General features: G+C 46.2%; 1 protein-coding gene across 1 annotated transcript; it reads right to left on the bottom strand.

The window, feature by feature from the left end:
- Window positions 1-249: 249 nt before the first annotated feature.
- Window positions 250-11675, bottom strand: LOC115182351 (glycine amidinotransferase, mitochondrial). The gene is made up of 9 exons (XM_029743971.1): window positions 11456-11675; window positions 8290-8511; window positions 7854-8049; window positions 7501-7691; window positions 4597-4734; window positions 2066-2230; window positions 1362-1425; window positions 1061-1177; window positions 250-846 (listed from the first exon to the last, which is right to left on the bottom strand). The coding sequence occupies exons 1-9, from the start codon at window positions 11522-11524 to the stop codon at window positions 734-736; spliced, it is 1275 nt and encodes a 424-aa protein (XP_029599831.1). The 5' UTR covers window positions 11525-11675; the 3' UTR covers window positions 250-733.
- Between the last annotated feature and the right edge of the window lie 8351 nt (window positions 11676-20026).

Raw genomic sequence — 20026 nt, forward strand, 5'->3', positions numbered from 1 at the left:
ATATATATATATATATAAATATATATATATATAGTATAATATAGTATACATTTGTCTTAATTGATTCATTCTTTTCTCATTTTTTATTTTTTTTTACAAAATAGAAATACCTGAGATAAGAAAAACCATATTGTTTAATAATAATGATCTACTATAAAAAAGTTTGACACATTCTTTTAGATAAAAAAAAAACGTATAAAAAAAAAATCATATGGCAGCATCAATTGATAATAGACATAAATGTTGATCTTTTTTTTCTGAGTTCTCAAAAGGAAGTAGTATAACGAACATCCACTCAGGGCTCTGGTCAAAAGAAGTGCACTACATAGGGAATAGGGTGCCATTTCAGACGCAGACCAAGTGTGATGTCATGGTTATCATACCCATAAAGTAGCCTACCCTGTCCTCTTTACAAACGACTCGTTTTTTGATGTTACTTAGAGTCGTTCAGATGGTACAACGTTGCTTCACAATAGCCAAGCCAGAAATACAGTATGTATTGAGAATATTGAGTACTTATGGTTTTTTTCTTTCTAAAAATCAAGTAAAAAAAAAAAAACTTTTGTTCTTGTTGAACCAAGCGTTTTCGCCAAAGGCACTGTCATGCACATAACTGTTTACTTTAAATCAACACGTGGTTTTCATTTTTTGAAATTGAAAAATCATCTGCAGATTGTTGATTGGGACTTTAACCTTACTTAAGCTCAATAAAAACTGTCTGTTTCTGGCATGGCTAGTGGAAGTAGGACTCGAGGGAACCACGGCGACGCACGTCGGTAGTCCAGCAGTGGAAGCCTCCTCCCAGGGAGTTGGCGTGGCGGATGTTCACCTTGATGGTCTTGATACCTGGAGAACGGAGGGAGGGAGTGAGGGAGTCAGATAAACCAGAGGAATGGCAGTTGTCAAAAGGTCTGTCTTGGAACTTTATCGGAACTAACTTAAACAAACTAATAAAATCTATCAATCACTAAATAAAATAAAAGGTCAAGAACTAAATGGTTGAATAAAATACTTAGTGGAGGGATTCTAATGAATAGGTCATAGGTCATGCTCTACTCACCAAGGTTCTCAAACATCTTGTGGATGGTGTGCTCGTTGGCATCACACATGACCCGTTTGGGGTCCAGCATCAAGACATTCATGGACAGCCACTTAGAGGACATCCACAGAGGGTGATCTGATGGGACAACAGGTAGATTTACTAACCAGACACTCATAGATATCGTCACACCATCAAAAGATCACACCGACAGTGCTGAGTATGAGTTTTCTATCAACAAATCAGGAAGTGCTAGAAATAGGGTTGTCTTTTGTCGATAGGTGTCTTGAATTCCCAAACAACAACAATAACAAAATCATACCATCTGGAATCAGAGGGGTTGGAGGCTTCACCACGGTCCAGCCGGCCTTCTCAAACATCTCCACCTGAAGGAGAGAAATCAGAGATACTGTGGGTCAGACAGAGAGGTCTCTTCCCATGTAGCGTTTTATCAGTTACAGCACCACTCCACTAGAGGGCACTGCAGGAATGTATATACAGGGGGAAAGGGTAAACTGGTCAGGACTATAATTTCTTGTTTCTCTCTCCTCTCTCTCTCTCTCTCTCCATCCCTCCCCATCTCTCTCTCCTCTATCTCTCTCCATTCCTCCCCGTCTCTCTCCTCTCATTCTCTCTTCACTCCCTCCCTCTCTCTGCACCCCCCTCCCGCTCTCTCTCTCTCTCTCTCCATCCCTCCTCATCTCTCTCTCTCCATTCCTCCCTGTCTCTCTCCTCTCATTCTCTCTTCACTCCCTCCCTCTCTCTGCACCCCCCTCCCGCTCTCTCTCTCTCTCTCTCCATCCCTCCTCATCTCTCTCTCTCCATTCCTCCCTGTCTCTCTCCTCTCATTCTCTCTTCACTCCCTCCCTCTCTCTGCACCCCCCTCCCGCTCTTTCTCTCTCTCTCCATCCCTCCCCATCTCTCTCTCTCTATTCCTCCCTGTCTCTCTCCTCTCATTCTCTCTTCACTCCCTCCCTCTCTCTGCACCCCCCTCCCGCTCTTTCTCTCTCTCTCCATCTGACTGACCTGACGACAGGGACGGTCAGGGTTGGACAGCACCAGTCCCGGCCCGATGATGTTGAAGGTGGCGTCGATGTGCATGGGGTTGGGGTCCTTGAATGAGATGATGTGGACCTTGTAGTCCGGGGCAAGATGGCGACGCATCCACTCAATCCCCATGTAGTTTGTAACCTGGAAATAGACAAATAATGATTGGAATCCATCAACAATAAATGTGTTGAATTATTCAACAGCAAGTTCCAAAAAGTACCTATTGAAATCATATCATTTCCTTGTGAATACCAGGTAAACACTTTCTGAGACATAAAAGAAAGTGTTGCGTTACCCAATTCATTACCTTCACTAGATAACACTGTGGTCCAACAGAGCATCCAATTCATTACCTTCACTAGTTAACACTGTGGTCCTACAGAGCATCCAATTCATTACCTTCACTAGTTAACACCGTGGTCCTACAGAGCACCCAATTCATTACCTTCACTAGTTAACACTGTGGTCCTACAGAGCACCCAATTCATTACCTTCACTAGTTAACACTGTGGTCCTACAGAGCACCCAATTAATTACCTTCACTAGTTAACACTGTGGTCCTACAGAGCATCCAATTCATTACCTTCACTAGATAACACTGTGGTCCTACAGAGCACCCAATTAATTAACTTCACTAGTTAACACTGTGGTCCTACAGAGCACCCAATTCATTACCTTCACTAGATAACACTGTGGTCCTACAGAGCACCCAATTCATTACCTTCACTAGTTAACACTGTGGTCCTACAGAGCACCCAATTCATTACCTTCACTAGTTAACACTGTGGTCCTACAGAGCACCCAATTCATTACCTTCACTAGATAACACCATGGTCCTACAGAGCACTCAATTCATTACCTTCACTAGATAACACCGTGGTCCTACAGAGCACCCAATTCATTACCTTCACTAGTTAACACTGTGGGTCTACAGAGCACCCAATTCATTACCTTCACTAGTTAACACCGTGGTCCTACAGAGCATCCAATTCATTACCTTCACTAGTTAACACCGTGGTTCTACAGAGCATCCAATTCATTACCTTCACTAGTTAACACCGTGGTCCTACAGAGCACCCAATTCATTACCTTCACTAGTTAACACCATGGTCCTACAGATCACCCAATTCATTACCTTCACTAGTTAACACTGTGGTCCTACAGAGCATCCAATTCATTACCTTTACTAGATAACACTGTGGTCCTACAGAACACCCAATTCATTACCTTCACTAGTTAACACTGTGGTCCTACAGAGCACCCAATTCATTACCTTCACTAGTTAACACTGTGGTCCTACAGAGCACCCAAATCATTACCTTCACTAGTTAACACCGTGGTCCTACAGAGCATCCAATTCATTACCTTCACTAGTTAACACTGTGGTCCTACAGAGCTGGTCCGTACGTAGGCCTCTAGGCCTGTATGTAATTGTGTTGATTAGTGGCCCTGAACTTGGTCATTGACAAACAATAAAAGGCCTCAAAGGGACTCAATGGGTTCAGTGAGCCAGGAATCCGTCTAAACACCAGTTGTCTGTTCTGTCGGCTTGCTTCTTGCTCCAGACTGGGGATCTAATTGCAGCTAGGCAGTGTAGGCTTCTGTTGGGCAAGTTCTGCATCCCTAAAATATTTTGTCTCTTTATTAGGTGAACTGTAGCTACACTATAAGGCTAAAACAACGACACCTGGTCGTTCAACATCTCATTCCAATATCATGGGCATTAATATGGAGTTGTTCCCCTCCCTTTGCTGCTATAACAGCCTCCACTATTCTGGGAAGGCTTTCCACTAGATGTTGGAACATCGCTGCAGGGGACTTGCTTCCATTCAGCCACAAGAGAATTAGTGAGGACGGGCCCTGAAGTTGGGTGATTAGGCCTGGCTCGCAGTCAGCGTTCCAATCCCAAAGGTGTTCAATGGGGTTGAGGTCAGGGCTCTGTGCAGGCCAGTCAAGTTCTTCCACACCGCTCTCGACAAACCATTTCTGAGAGACCATTTCATGAAGCTCCTGACGAACAGTTATTGTGCTGACGTTGCTTTCAGAGGCAGTTTGGAACATGGTAGTGAGTGTTGCAACCGAGGACAGATGATTTTTAAACGCTACGCACTTCAGCAGTCGGTAGTCATGTTCTGTGAGCTTCTGTGGTCTACCACTTTACGTCTGAGCTCCTAGTTGTTTCCACTTCACAATAACAGCACTTACAGTTGACGGGGACAGCTCTATTAGGGCAGAAATTTGACGAACTGACTTGTTGGAAAGGTAGCATCCTATGACGGTGCCACGTTGAAAGTCACTGAGCTCTTCAGTAAGGCCATTCTTCTGCCAATGTTTGTCTATGGAGCTTGCGTGGCTGTGTACTCGATTTTATACACCTGTCAGCAACGGGTGTGGCTGAAATAGACAAATCCACTAATTTCAAGGGGTGTCCACATACTTTTTTTTAGATTAAGGAGTGAACACAGTGTGACTCTATAAACGAATATGTGGCATTGTGGCCTCCAAACCTGACTCCTCTGGACAAACAGATCCCTGCCAGCTCTGATGAAGTCAGCGGCGTCGAAGCACGGCTCGTGTTCGGTGGTGACAAACTTTCCCTGGGCAGCCAGCTTGTGTCTGTCTTCCACCGTACGGATGGGGTACTCCTGGAGGGGGCAGAGAGAAAGACAGATTAGAGAGACAGACAGGTTAGTCCTGGAGGGGGCAGAGAGAGACAGATTAGAGAGACAGACAGGTTAGTCCTGGAGGGGGCAGAGAGAGAGAGAGAGAGAGACAGATTAGAGAGACAGACAGGTTAGTCCTGGAGGGGGCAGAGAGAGAGAGACAGATTAGAGAGACAGACAGGTTAGTCCTGGAGGGGGGCAGAGAGAGAGACAGATTAGAGAGACAGACAGGTTAGTCTGGAGGGTGCAAAGAGAGAGACAGATTAGAGAGACAGACAGGTTAGTCTGGAGGGGCAGAGAGAGATACAGATTAGAGAGACAGACAGGTTAGTCCTGGAGGGGGGCAGAGAGAGAGAGACAGATTAGAGAGACAGACAGGTTAGTCCTGGAGGGGGGCAGAGAGAGAGACAGATTAGAGAGACAGACAGGTTAGTCCTGGAGATGGGCAGAGAGTGAGACAGATTAGAGAGACAAACAGGTTAGTCCTGGAGGGGGCAGAGAGAGAGAGAGACAGATTAGAGAGACAGACAGGTTAGTCCTGGAGGGGCAGAGAGAGAGACAGATTAGAGAGACAGACAGGTTAGTCCTGGAGGGGGCAGAGAGAGAGACAGATTAGAGAGACAGACAGGTTAGTCCTGGAGGGGGGCAGAGAGAGAGACAGATTAGAGAGACAGACAGGTTAGTCCCGGAGGTGGGCAGAGAGAGATACAGATTAGAGAGACAGACAGGTTAGTCCTGGAGGGGGGCAGAGAGAGAGAGACAGATTAGAGAGACAGACAGGTTAGTCCTGGAGGGGGCAGAGAGAGAGACAGATTAGAGAGACAGACAGGTTAGTCCTGGAGATGGGCAGAGAGTGAGACAGATTAGAGAGACAAACAGGTTAGTCCTGGAGGGGGCAGAGAGAGAGAGAGACAGATTAGAGAGACAGACAGGTTAGTCCTGGAGGGGCAGAGAGAGAGACAGATTAGAGAGACAGACAGGTTAGTCCTGGAGGGGGGCAGAGAGAGAGACAGATTAGAGAGACAGACAGGTTAGTCCTGGAGGGGGCAGAGAGAGAGACAGATTAGAGAGACAGACAGGTTAGTCCCGGAGGTGGGCAGAGAGAGATACAGATTAGAGAGACAGACAGGTTAGTCTGGATGGGGCAGAGAGAGAGACAGATTAGAGAGACAGACAGGTTAGTCCTGGAGGGGGGCAGAGAGAGAGAGACAGATTAGAGAGACAGACAGGTTAGTCCTGGAGGGTGCAAAGAGAGAGACAGTTTAGAGAGACAGACATGTTAGTCCTGGAGGGGGGGGGCAGAGATAGAGACAGATTAGAGAGACAGACAGGGCAAAGAGAGAGACAGGTTAGTACTGGAGGGGGGAAGAGAGAGAGACAGATTAGAGAGACAGATAGGGCAGAGAGAGAGACAGGTTAGAGAGACAGACAGGGCAGAGAGAGACAGACAGGTTAGTCCTGGAGGGGGGAAGAGAGAGAGACAGATTAGAGAGACAGACAGGGCAGAGAGAGTGACAGATTAGAGAGACAGACAGGGCAGAGAGAGACAGACAGGTTAGTCCTGGAAGGGGGAAGAGAGAGAGACAGGTTAGAGAGACAGACAGGGCAGAGAGAAACAGACAGGTTAGTCCTGGAGGGGGGAAGAGAGAGAGACAGATTAGAGAGACAGACAGGGCAGAGAGAGAGAGACCGGTTAGAGAGAAAGACAGGGCAGAGAGAGAGAGACAGGTTAGTCCTGGAGGGGGGAAGAGAGAGAGACAGATTAGAGAGACAGACAGGGCAGAGAGAGAGAGACAGGTTAGTCCTGGAGTGGGGAGGGGGGTCAGACAGAGGTCAGAGACTGACTGGTTTAAAGGTAGACTCAGTGATAAACAAAGTAAACAGCAGTATCGGGACGATTTCCGCAACAGAGAGTAGAAACACGAAGCTCAACTTCTCCATCGTTTTTGGCAGGCTGCAGCCATCACACTGCAGCAGAGTGAAGTGTACCCATACAGATACTCTGTGTGAGTGCATCTTCTTGCATCACACTCATATTAAATATATTTGGTCAACCCTGCTGCTCGTGGCAATGTCACATCTCTGAGTCTCAGTTTAAGGAGAGGTCAGAGAAACTGACAGGTTGGAACGGGGGGGTTGATTATCTACAGCCATTAAGTTATGAGTCTCAGTTTAAGGAGAGGTCAGAGAAACTGACAGGTTGGAACGGGGGGGGGTTGATTATCTACAGCCATTAAGTTATGAGTCTCAGTTTAAGGAGAGATCAGAGAAACTGACAGGTTGGAACGGGGGGGTTGATTATCTACAGCCATTAAGTTATGAGTCTCAGTTTAAGGAGAGATCAGAGAAACTGACAGGTTGGAACGGGGGGGTTGATTATCTACAGCCTTTAAGTTGTCATGTAGGAACTGTGTACCTTTAAATGGCCCCTTGCCACATGAGTAAAATACACACCCTGTTCTTGGGCCAAATCTCATGAGTAATACAAACACTAAATTTGGACCTAATCTCATGGGTAATACAAATACACTAAACTTGGGCCTAATCTCATGGGTAATATGTCACTTCTAGCATGATATATGAGATATGGCCAAAGCACAGAGTAATCTATGCCACGTATAGTCTACGCTTTTATTCACCGCGGTTTACATAACAGTGAATGCATGTTTAGTATGTGATCCCTGCAGGAACAGAGACTCTGAAGTGAGTGAGACAGTCTCGGGGTCAGGATGGCATCTAACACCTCACCTGATCGTACAGCTCATCAGACATGGTGGGTTTTGGGGGGGTCGTCCACTTGGCACCCTTTCTGAAGTACTCCTTGATGAGGGGTCTGTAGGCCCGGTACTCAAAGAAGCGGGACCTCCAGGCCATGGGAGCCTCGATAATCTCATTCCCCACCACCATGAGGATGTCTCTGGGCATGGCAGCGTACATGCCTGGGTGGAGGAGAGGAGACATGTCAGAGACACACGGGGTTTTTTACTCAATGTTCAGGTGGTGAATTTTCTATCAAACAATCAATAATTCAACCAACCAACCAACCAACAAACAATCAATTAACCAATCAATCAATCCCGTAGCGCTCCCCCTCTGCCTACCAGTAGAGGTGAAGTCTGGAGTGTTGTACTCGAAGGACCAGTCCATGGGTTCAGGTCTCTGAACTGTAACTCCCTCCATGCGGAGAATATTGCACATTTCTTCAATCTCAGCAACAGCTTTCTTCAAGTGGTCCTCAGGAAAGCTTTGGCCCCCATACTTCTGGTAGAAGGGCCAATGCTTCTCATATGTGTTAGCCTGTTGACAAAAGTTCAATACGTAATTTACTCTAATGATTTATATTTTATTTGAGCTGGTGAGTCCCATTAAAGATTTGAATGTATTTGGCAAGGAAGCGGTTGCTATTTGGAATAAGGTAATTTTGCATCAACTCAATGCAATAATAATATATTTCTATATTTATGATGCATACATCTCAGTTTGAACATAGTGTAGATTTGCTCTACATAATTGTGAGTTCTGACTTGATGACCTCACCTTGACCTCTACTGTGAAAGGAGGGACGCGCGCGTTCTCGGCGCGGCCTACGATCACCTCTTCGAGCGGGTCCCATTCGTTGTAGGCGCAGACAGGACACTCCTGTAGCTCAGGCTCAGTGACAGTGTTCTCCTCCAGGGCGCGTTGCGGCTGCGCGGCAGCAGCGGAACTCGAGTAGCTCTGGAACGCGCCCTGCACCCAGCCAGTCATGGTGCGGCCGAGCTGCGGGAAGATGAACAGCTGCATCAGTATCATCCACTCACATGTCACGGTGTGGTCACACATTTCATGTAATGTTTAGAATTACAGGAAATGTGCTGTAAAACTGAAACATTTTCTCTCAACCTCATGGCAAAATGTGTACAATAGCATCATATTAGCTATAAAACTGCAAATGTTTATCTTTGCCCCATAGCAAAATGTTTAGCATTGTAGGAAGTTAGTTGTTTCCCCCCCAAAAAAAATCCTTAATCATGTTTCGCTTAGACCTTGCGGGGCGCGAAACTGTGGTACGCCACTGGGCCACACTGCTGGCTCCGCAACGCAACACACTGGGTCACACTGCTGGCTCCGCAACGCAACACACTGGGTCACACTGCTGGCTCCGCAACACAACACACTGGGTCACACTGCTGGTTCCGCAACGCAACACACTGGGTCACACTGCTGACTCCGCAACGCAACACACTGGGTCACACTGCTGGCTCCGCAACACAACACACTGGGTCACACTGCTGGTTCCGCAACGCAACACACTGGGTCACACTGCTGGCTCCGCAACGCAACACACTGGGTCACACTGCTGGCTCCGCAACGCAACACACTGGGTCACACTGCTGGCTCCGCAACACAACACACTGGGTCACACTGCTGGTTCCGCAACGCAACACACTGGGTCACACTGCTGGCTCCGCAACGCAACACACTGGGTCACACTGCTGGCTCCGCAACGCAACACACTGGGTCACACTGCTGGCTCCGCAACGCAACACACTGGGTCACACTGCTGGCTCCGCAACGCAACACACTGGGTCACACTGCTGGCTCCCGCAACGCAACACACTGGGTCACACTGCTGGCTCCGCAACGCAACACACTGGGTCACACTGCTGGCTCCGCAACGCAACACACTGGGTCACACTGCTGGTTCCGCAACGCAACACACTGGGTCACACTGCTGGCTCCGCAACGCAACACACTGGGTCACACTGCTGGCTCCGCAACGCAACACACTGGGTCACACTGCTGGCTCCGCAACGCAACACACTGGGTCACACTGCTGGCTCCGCAACGCAACACACGATTACAGGGCCATTCACAGGTTTACCATATAACATTATATTATAATCAAATTGATTAAGATATTAAGCTTCCATGTGGATTTGTTTTATATATTTTTCCAATCAGTAGTTGAACTGAGGTGATTCTTCAAGTCCTGACCATGATAACTATGGTTTAAAGGTAAGTAGACCAAGGACTAACCTGTTAGCTTAATCTGTTGCAGTAAGTAGACCAAGGACTAACCTGTTAGCTTAATCTGTTGCAGTAAGTAGACCAAGGACTAACCTGTTAGCTCAATCTGTTGCAGTAAGTAGACCAAGGACTAACCTGTTAGCTCAATCTGTTGCAGTAAGTAGACCAAGGACTAACCTGTTAGCTTAATCTGTTGCAGTAAGTAGACCAAGGACTAACCTGTTAGCTTAATCTGTTGCAGTAAGTAGACCAAGGACTAACCTGTTAGCTCCATCTGTTGCAGTAAGTAGACCAAGGACTAACCTGTTAGCTCAATCTGTTGCAGTAAGTAGACCAAGGACTAACCTGTTAGCTCAATCTGTTGCAGTAAGTAGACCAAGGACTAACCTGTTAGCTTAATCTGTTGCAGTAAGTAGACCAAGGACTAACCTGTTAGCTCAATCTGTTGCAGTAAGTAGACCAAGGACTAACCTGTTAGCTCAATCTGTTGCAGTAAGTAGACCAAGGACTAACCTGTTAGCTTAATCTGTTGCAGTAAGTAGACCAAGGACTAACCTGTTAGCTCAATCTGTTGCAGTAAGTAGACCAAGGACTAACCTGTTAGCTTAATCTGTTGCAGTAAGTAGACCAAGGACTAACCTGTTAGCTCAATCTGTTGCAGTAAGCAGACCAAGGACTAACCTGTTAGCTCAATCTGTTGCAGTAAGTAGACCAAGGACTAACCTGTTAGCTTAATCTGTTGCAGTAAGTAGACCAAGGACTAACCTGTTAGCTCAATCTGTTGCAGTAAGTAGACCAAGGACTAACCTGTTAGCTCAATCTGTTGCAGTAAGTAGACCAAGGACTAACCTGTTAGCTCAATCTGTTGCAGTAAGCCTTATCATACACATTCTACATTTCACAAAGACAGATGCATTACAAGGCCAAAAGGAAAACCATTGGTCAATATAAGGTAAAGCCTAACAGAGCTGTGTTAGATAAGGCCTGTTGGTTTTGAGTCAAGGTGCGCTTGATAAACGCACTTATCTTGGTTGGAGGTATAATTTCATGGGGTCAGCGGGCGCATGCGCATGCGCAGCTCTCTGTGTCAGTGGGTTCAGGGAGGGCCGCAACAGCTGTCCACTGTCACTCACGCGCAAAAATTTGCTGCCGGACACATTCTCTTTCTTACACATTTCCAAATAAAGCAGAAACGTTCTCTTCCAATAAATACATAGGTTAAAGTTTTAATTTCTGTAGCAATTTTGCATTCTACTTTGTTCAGAAGGAATTGACTTAATTCTCAATTCCAGAGAACAGCATGCGAAATTCTTGAGTGACGCAAGAAATGCTGCTATATTCGTTTTACTTGAAACAAAAACTCGTCTATGTCCGGACAAAATCAATTAATGAAAGAAAATGACATGCTTTTTGATTGGTAGGCCTACATTTATTTGAGTGTTTTGCTGTGAAAAGAAAGAGTAAGAAAATAGCCTATTCATTTTATTTTAAAGAATAATGTTCAAAGTAATCAGAACAAACTCAATTAATAAAAAATATATATTCTAATTATAAAAAACTTAAATGAAATGTGTTCACTTTTCTGAGTGACAGCCAACAGCTGTTTGCCGCAGCTGCGCTCTCCTAAGAGATCTCCACATTTTATGATTTTGTACATTTCTGAATAAACAAAAAACAGGAACTAAATACCAACCATAGCTCCGATCAGATGGGCGGCCTCGGCCCCCCTGCTACCTCCTCTGAGACACCTGACTCGCAGCATTGTCCGACCTGATAATGGTGATGGCTATTTGGGATATTCTAGCAGCGGGCGGCTTCGCGGCAGGACAAGATTCACCTGAATGTCAGGAGTTCTGAGAATGAATGGAAGACCCTTCGCTTTCTGATGCCTCTTTATATCCGCTCGCAGGGCGCCTCGAGGCATTGGGACAAGTTGTGGGGGGGCAGCCAACGTGACTTGAGAAAAATGTTCCCTGAAATTCTACACCTTACGCCAGCACATTCTTATCAGCCGCACACTCAATCTCTCCCACCACACAAATGGAAGAAAGTAACGTTACTGACTGATCCGTTTATATAAGTGGTTTTCAGTCACATCTGAAACGTTGCAGACAGACTACAACCCCCCAAAATATTAAAAGTTAGTGAATAACATTTGCATATCACCATTCAATGATGAGATTATTAAACCTATTGCCTGAAAAGGGGATTGAGACATTTCTGAGATAATTGCATGATGTTTCAAAACAGGGCAGATAGCATTTGTATGTCATTGTGTGTTACTGTAAGATGAATCAATTCAACTATGTAATTTATAACATGTTGATGGAACAGAGGCTGTGTGTGGGACACTGCACTAGTGATAACATGAGGCAGGCTATAGGAGGTTATGGATGAGTGCAGTTCAGACTTCCAGCAAGATAGCATATGGTTCTATAATATTCAAGGTGAATGTTATTGTACATTTCTGGATTTGCAATATCTTGTGCATTTGTGTCAGATTTAAAGAGCAATATTGTACAAGGCCAAAACTGCAACAGTAGATACATACAGTAGATACATACTATAGATACATACTGTAGACACATACTGTAGATACATACTATAGATAGGTACAGTAGATACATACTGTAGACACATACTGTAGATACATAATATAGATAGATACAGTAGATACATACTGTAGACACATACTGTAGATACATAATATAGATAGATACAGTAGATACATACTATAGATACATACTGTAGATACATACTGTAGATACATACTATAGACACATACAGTAGATACATACTATAGATACATACTGTAGATACATACTGTAGATACATACTATAGATACATACTGTAGATACATACTGTAGATACATACTATAGATACATACTGTAGATACATACTATAGATACATACTGTAGATACATACTGTAGATACATAATATAGATAGATACAGTAGATACATACTGTAGACACATACTGTAGATACATACTATAGATACATACTGTAGATACATACTATAGATAGATACAGTAGATACATACTGTAGACACATACTGTAGATACATAATATAGATAGATACAGTAGATACATACTGTAGACACATACTGTAGATACATACAATAGATAGATACAGTAGATACATACTGTAGACACATACTGTAGATACATACTATAGATACATACTGTAGATACATACTGTAGATACATACTATAGATATATACAGTAGATACATACTGTAGACACATACTGTAGATACATAATATAGATAGATACAGTAGATACATACTGTAGACACATACTGTAGATACATACTATAGATACATACTGTAGATACATACTATAGATATATACAGTAGATACATACTGTAGACACATACTGTAGATACATACTATAGATACATACTGTAGATAGATACTGTAGATACATACTGTAGATAGATACAGTAGATAGATACTATAGATACATACTGTAGATACATACTGTAGATACATACTGTAGATACAGCATAATATCTGACAATGTCATAACTCTGGGAAATCAAATCTGCTTTCAACTAGGAGTATCCTAGAAAGGCAGCATGGAATACCTGTCAGTCAAACTGACCATGTAGTGCTGCATTCAAGTTCCAGGCTCCCGAGTGGCTCAGTGGTCTAAAGCACTGCATCTCAATGCTAGAGGCGTCACTACTGACCCTGGTACGATTCCAGGCTGTATCACAACCGGCCGTGATTGGAAGTCCCATAGGGCGGCGCACAATTGGCCCAGTGTCGTCCAGGTTTGGCCGGGGTAGGCCGTCGTTGTAAATAAGAATGTGTTCTTAACTGACTTGCCTAGTTAAATAAAGGTTAAAGAAAGTAGGCTCGACACCAGAACATAGGGCTTTGCCTGTATGGGTGGATGTTGACATTAGAAACACTGTTTCCTAGAGTAGCATTTTTCTTTCTATTGATGTGTTGCAGTATACATGTGTCTGTTATTTTAATGCACACTGTAAGGCTCTGCTGTTGGCTTGGACAAGTCTCTCCCTCATAAAGGACATTCTTTATCTCAAGGGGACTTCTACCCTCAAGGGGTTCTATAAAGCTTATATTCCCTATTTAGTGCACTGCTTTTGACGAGAGACGATAGGAGCTCCGGTTAAACGTAGTGCCATTTGGGACGCGATACCTACAAGCTACTCTGCCCACACGTCAGTGGTCTCCATTACAGGCCAGCAGCAGCAGACGGTCTGCAGGACATCAATGCAGGTCAAGGGATCATAACATAATGCTACCTACTTCAAATGACATGGTACAGACTACACTAGTACCATGAGGTCAATTCAACGTCATGACACTTGGTGTGAAGCCCACAGCCTGCATTGCAGCAAGCAGGTTAGTTGACAGAGAGAGAGAGAGAGAGAGAGAGAGAGAGAGAGACTGACAGAGAGAGAGAGAGACAGAGAGAGACAGAGAGAGACAGAGAGAGAGAGCGAGAGAGAGAGGGAGAGGAGACAGAGAGAGAGGGAGAGACAGACAGAGAGAGAGCTAGAGAGAGAGAGAGAAAGAGAGAGACAGAGAGAGAGAGAGAGGAGAGGGAGAGACAGAGAGAGAGAGAGAGAGAGAGAGAGAGAGGGAGAGACAGACAGAGAGAGAGGGGAGAGACAGACAGAGAGAGAGCTAGAGAGAGAGAGAGAAGAGAGAGAACAGAGAGAGAGAGAGAGAGAGAGAGAGAGGAGAGAGAGGGAGAGACAGAGAGAGAGAGAGGGAGACAGAGAGAGAGAGCGAGAGAGAGAGGGAGAGGGAGACAGAGAGAGAGGGAGAGACAGACAGAGAGAGAGCTAGAGAGAGAGAGAAAGAGAGAGACAGAGAGAGAGAGGGAGAGACAGAGAGAGAGAGAGGGAGAGACAGACAGAGAGAGAGAGAAAGAGAGAGAGACAGAGAGAGAGAGAGAGAGAGGGGGGGTGCACGTAGGCAGGCAGTGTGTCAGCACCACACATTTCTGTGATCTGTTCTGTTTCTCAACGTGGCAAGAGTGACCTCGGTGACCGCTGATATTGGCCTGGCTTCAAACCCAATAGCTGGGCAACAGGATTCAAAGGTTATGGAATAGGAGAAGTGTCATCATACAGTACGTAACATAGGGGCTATTAAGCTTGAGTTTATTAGAAAACCATAAAATCACATAATGATATGATATAAGATGCTCTGTACGTGTTGAGGACCACAATAAAACCATAAAATCACATAATGATATGAAATAAGATGCTCTGTACGTGTTGAAGACCACAAGATAACAATATGTTACAAAGGATATGTCATAGGATAGGTATATCTATTTATTCTTACGCTGTAAACCCCGGTCATCACAATAACCAAACCAGCCATTTTAGGACCCTGCTTCGCTCATCCATTAAACCTCTAAAAGGTGTGACACATTACCACACCTGAGATGTCCTGTCAAATGGGAGAAATGAGGCCCAACTGTTTTAGGGATGACATCCTCCTACACACTTTGTTTGTGTCTATAGTCAAAAGTAGTTCACTACATAGGGGATAGAGTGTCATTTGGAATGCAAGCCTTGTCTTGAAACTTGTCTGGGAGTGGTCTCTACAGCTGGGTGTGATTACAGGTCATTTAAGTTCCCAACATGGCACAGAAAAGTATCTGTAGTGAGTGGGTTGTCACTTAGTGCACCTCACAGTCACTTCTCTAGCAGAGGTTACATACCCTGGAATTCCTATCTTCACACTGCCAAAACATCATCATCCCTCAATAACTTCAAGCGTAGACTAAGAGTCAGCCTGATGAACCAAACAACCCAGTGGTAGACTAGGGGTCAGGGGTCAGCCTGATGAACCAAACTACCCAGTAGTAGACTCGGGTCAGCCTGATGAACCAACTTACCCAGTAGTAGACTAGGGGTCAGGGGTCAGCCTGATGAACCAAACTACCCAGTAGTAGACTAGGGGTCAGCCTGATGAACCAACCTACCCAGTAGTAGACTAGGGGTCAGGGGTCAGCCTGATGAACCAAACTACCCAGTAGTAGACTAGGGGTCAGGGGTCAGCCTGATGAACCAAACTACCCAGTGGTAGACTAAGGGTCAGGGGTCAGCCTGATGAACCAAACTACCCAGTAGTAGACTAGGGGTCAGGGGTCAGCCTGATGAACCAAACTACCCAGTAGTAGACTAGGGGTCAGGGGTCATCCTGATGAACCAAACTACCCAGTAGTAGACTAGAGGTCAGGGGTCAGCCTGATTAACCAAACTACCAAGTAGTAGACTAGGGGTCAGGGATCAGCCTGATGAACCAAACTACCCTGCAGTAGACTAGGGGTCAGGGGTCAACCTGATGAACCAAATTACCCAGTAGTAGACTTGGGGTCAGCCTGATGAACCAAACTACCAAGTGGTAGACTAGGGGTCAGGGGTCAGCCTGATGAACCAAACTACCCAGTAGTAGACTAGGGGTCAGCCTGATGAACCAAACTACCCTGCAGTAGACTAGGGGTCAGGGGTCAACCTGATGAACCATATTACCCAGTAGTAGACTAGGGGCCAGCCTGATGAACCAAACTACCCAGTGGTAGACTAGGGGTCAGCCTGATGAACCAAACTACCCATTGGTAGACTAGGGGTCAGGGGTCAGCCTGATGAACCAAACTACCCTGCAGTAGACTAGGGGTCAGGGGTCAACCTGATGAACCATATTACCCAGTAGTAGACTAGGGGCCAGCCTGATGAACCAAACTACCCAGTGGTAGACTAGGGGTCAGCCTGATGAACCAAACTACCCATTGGTAGACTAGGGGTCAGGGGTCAACCTGATGAACCAAATTACCCAGTAGTAGACTAGGGGCCAGTATCATATATCTTATCACTGACAGTCCCCAGCTCTCTCTCTATCATATATATTATCACTGACAGTCCCCATCTCTCTCTATCATATATATTATCGCTGACAGTCCCCAGCTCTCTCTCTATCATATATATTATCGCTGACAGTCCCCAGCTCTCTCTCTATCATATATCTTATCACTGACAGTCCCCATCTCTCTCTATCATATATATTATCACTGACAGTCCCCATCTCTCTCTATCATATATATTATCACTGACAGTCCCAGCTCTCTCTCTATCATATACATTATCACTGACAGTCCCCAGCTCTCTCTCTATCATATATATTATCACTGAGAGTCCCCAGCTCGCTCTCTATCATCTACATTCTCACTGACAGTCCCCAGCTCTCTCTCTATCATATACATTCTCACTGACAGTCCCCAGCTCTCTCTCTATCATATATATTCTCACTGACAGTCCCCAGCTCTCTCTCTATCATATATATTATCACTGAGAGTCCCCAGCTCGCTCTCTATCATATACATTATCACTGACAGTCCCCAGCTCTCTCTCTATCATATATATTATCACTGACAGTCCCCAGCTCTCTCTCTATCATATATATTATCACGGACTGTCACGTCCTGACCAGTAAAAGGGGTTATTTGTTATTGTAGTTTGGTCAGGGCGTGGCAGGGGGTGTTTGTTTTCTGTGTTTCGGGGTTTTTGGTTTATGTTCTGTTATTTATTTCTATGTGTTTATCTAGGTTTTCTATTTTTATGTTAGTTTTGCCAATGACCTCCAATTAGAGGCAGCTGGTTGTTATTGTCTCTAATTGGAGGCCATATTTATTTGGGTTTGTTTTCACTTGTGTTTGTGGGTGGTTGTTTCCGGTATAGTCTGTGCACCTTACTGGACTGTTTTCGTCGTTTGTTTTGTTTAAGTGTTTTTTCCTTCAATAAATAAGAAGATGATCAATATACCCGCTGCATTTTGGTCCACTCATTACGACGACCGTGACAAAACCACCCACCAAAGAAGGAGCAAGCAGCGGAGGAAGGAGCAGCAGGAGAGCTACTTGGAGTCATGGACATGGGAGGAAATATTAGATGGAAAGGGACCCTGGAGGCAGGCTTGGGAGTACCAGCGACCGAAGGAGGAATTGGAGGCAGCAAAGGCAGAACGACGGAGGTATGAGGCATTATATCCTCCATTTCAGGAGGTGAGGAGGCACACGGGTAGTTTGGCTGGGCCAGGGGTGAGCCCTAAGCCAACTCCCCGTGCTTATTATGGGGAGCGTTTGGCGTGGAGAGCACCGTGCTATGCGGAAGTGCACACGGTCTCGCCCATCCGCACGCTGTCAATACCAGCCCCCCACAAGTGCCGTGCTAGAGTGGGCATCCAGCCAGGAAGGAGTATGCCTGCTCAGCACATCTGGCCACCAGTGCGTCTCCTAGGCCCTGGCTACCCTACGCCTGCTCTACGCACGACAGCCATCATTCCTCAGCACAGCCCAGTTCGCCCTGTGCCAGCACTCCGACCGTGCAGGGCTACAGTGACAACTCAGCCAGGACGGGTTGTGCAGGCTGTGCGCTCCAGACCTCCAGTGCGTCTTCAAGACCCAGTGTATCCTGTTCCTGCTCCTTGCACTAGGCCTGTGGTGCGTGTTACTGTTCTGGCGCCTCCAAAGCCAGCCCCACGCATCGGGCCTCTAGTGCGCCTGCCCAGTCCAGTACATCCTGTTCCTGCTCCTCGCACTAGCCCTGTGGTGCGTGTTACTGTTCTGGAGCCTCCAAAGCCAGCCCCACGCATCGGGCCTCTAGTGCGCCTGCCCAGTCCAGTACGTCCTGTTCCTGCTTCTCGCACTAGCCCTGTGGTGCGTGTTACTGTTCTGGCGCCTCCAAAGCCAGCCCCACGCATCAGGCCTCTAGTGCGCCTGCCCAGTCCAGTACGTCCTGTTCCTGCTCCTCGCACTAGCCCTGAGGTGCGTGTCAATAGTCTGGCGCCTCCAAAGCCAGCTCCACACATCAGGCCTTCAGTGCGCAGTCCCAGTCCAGAGCTTCCGGCGACAGTTCCCCGTCCAGAGCTTCCGGCGACAGTTCCCCGTCCAGAGCTTCCGGCAATGTCCTACAGTCCGGAACCGGCAGAGACGGCCTACAGTCCGGAACCGGCAGAGACGGCCTACAGTCCAGAGCCTGCAGAGACGGCCCACAGTCCGGAGCCTGCAGAGACGGCCCACAGTCCGGAGCCTGCAGAGACGGCCCACAGTCTGGAGCCTGCAGAGACGGCCCACAGTCCGGAGCCTGCAGAGACGGCCCACAGTCCGGAGCCTGCAGAGACGGCCCACAGTCCGGAGCCTGCAGAGACGGCCCACAGTTCGGAGCCTGCAGAGACGCTCCTCAGCCCGAGGTCTCCAGTGACGCACCTCAGCCCGAGGTTTCCAGCGACACACGCATCTCTAATTGGAGGCCATATTTAGTTGGGTTTGTTTTCACTTGTGTTTGTGGATGGTTGTTTCCAGTATAGTCTGTGCACCTTATTGGACTGTTTTCGTCATTGGTTTTGTTTAAGTGTCTTCTCGTTAATAAAGTAAAGAAGATGATCAATATACCCGCTGCATTTTGGTCCACTCCTTACGACGACCGTGACATGGACAGTCCCCAGCTCTCTCCCTATCATATACATTATCACTGACAGTCCCCAGCTCTCTCCCTATCATATACATTATCACTGACAGTCCCCAGCTCTCTCCCTATCATATACATTATCGCTGACAGTCTGACATCCAGGTACTGTCCACCACTACTGCTCCCATCAGAGAGCAGACACACTGAGGGAATTTACTAGTTTGTTTGTTTGGATGTCTTTTAGCCTTCAAAGGTTGCTAATCTTCCAAGAGTCTATAAAGTATAACATCCCTGCCCTTTAAAACCCACTACAGCTTCTGCCAAGAGGTTTGAGCCTGTTTGGCGCAGCTGGTTATATGGGCATCTCCTCATTGCCCTGGGCTAGGTTTCTGGTTTGAGTCCAGTGTTTCCAAACTGCATCCCAAATGGCACCATATTCCCTATATAGTGTACTACTTTGACTTGAGCCCTATTCCCTATATAGTGTACAACTTTGACTAGAGCCCTATTCCCTATATAGTGTACTACTTTGACTAGAGCCATATTCCCTATATGGTGTACTACTTTGCCTAGAGCCCTATTCCCTATATAGTGTACTACTTTGCCTAGAGCCCTATTCCCTATATAGTGCACTACTTTGACTAGAGCTCTATTCCCTATATAGTGCACTACTTTGACTAGAGCCCAAAGGCCCTGTTCAGAAGTTGCGCATTTTACAGTATAGGGAATACAGTGCCATTTGAGACACAGCCCAAATCCACAGACAACCCTCCCCTTCCCCACGCATTACAGTTGAACAAAAT

Source organism: Salmo trutta, unplaced genomic scaffold, assembly GCF_901001165.1.
Source record: "Salmo trutta unplaced genomic scaffold, fSalTru1.1, whole genome shotgun sequence".
Taxonomy (NCBI): domain Eukaryota; kingdom Metazoa; phylum Chordata; class Actinopteri; order Salmoniformes; family Salmonidae; genus Salmo; species Salmo trutta.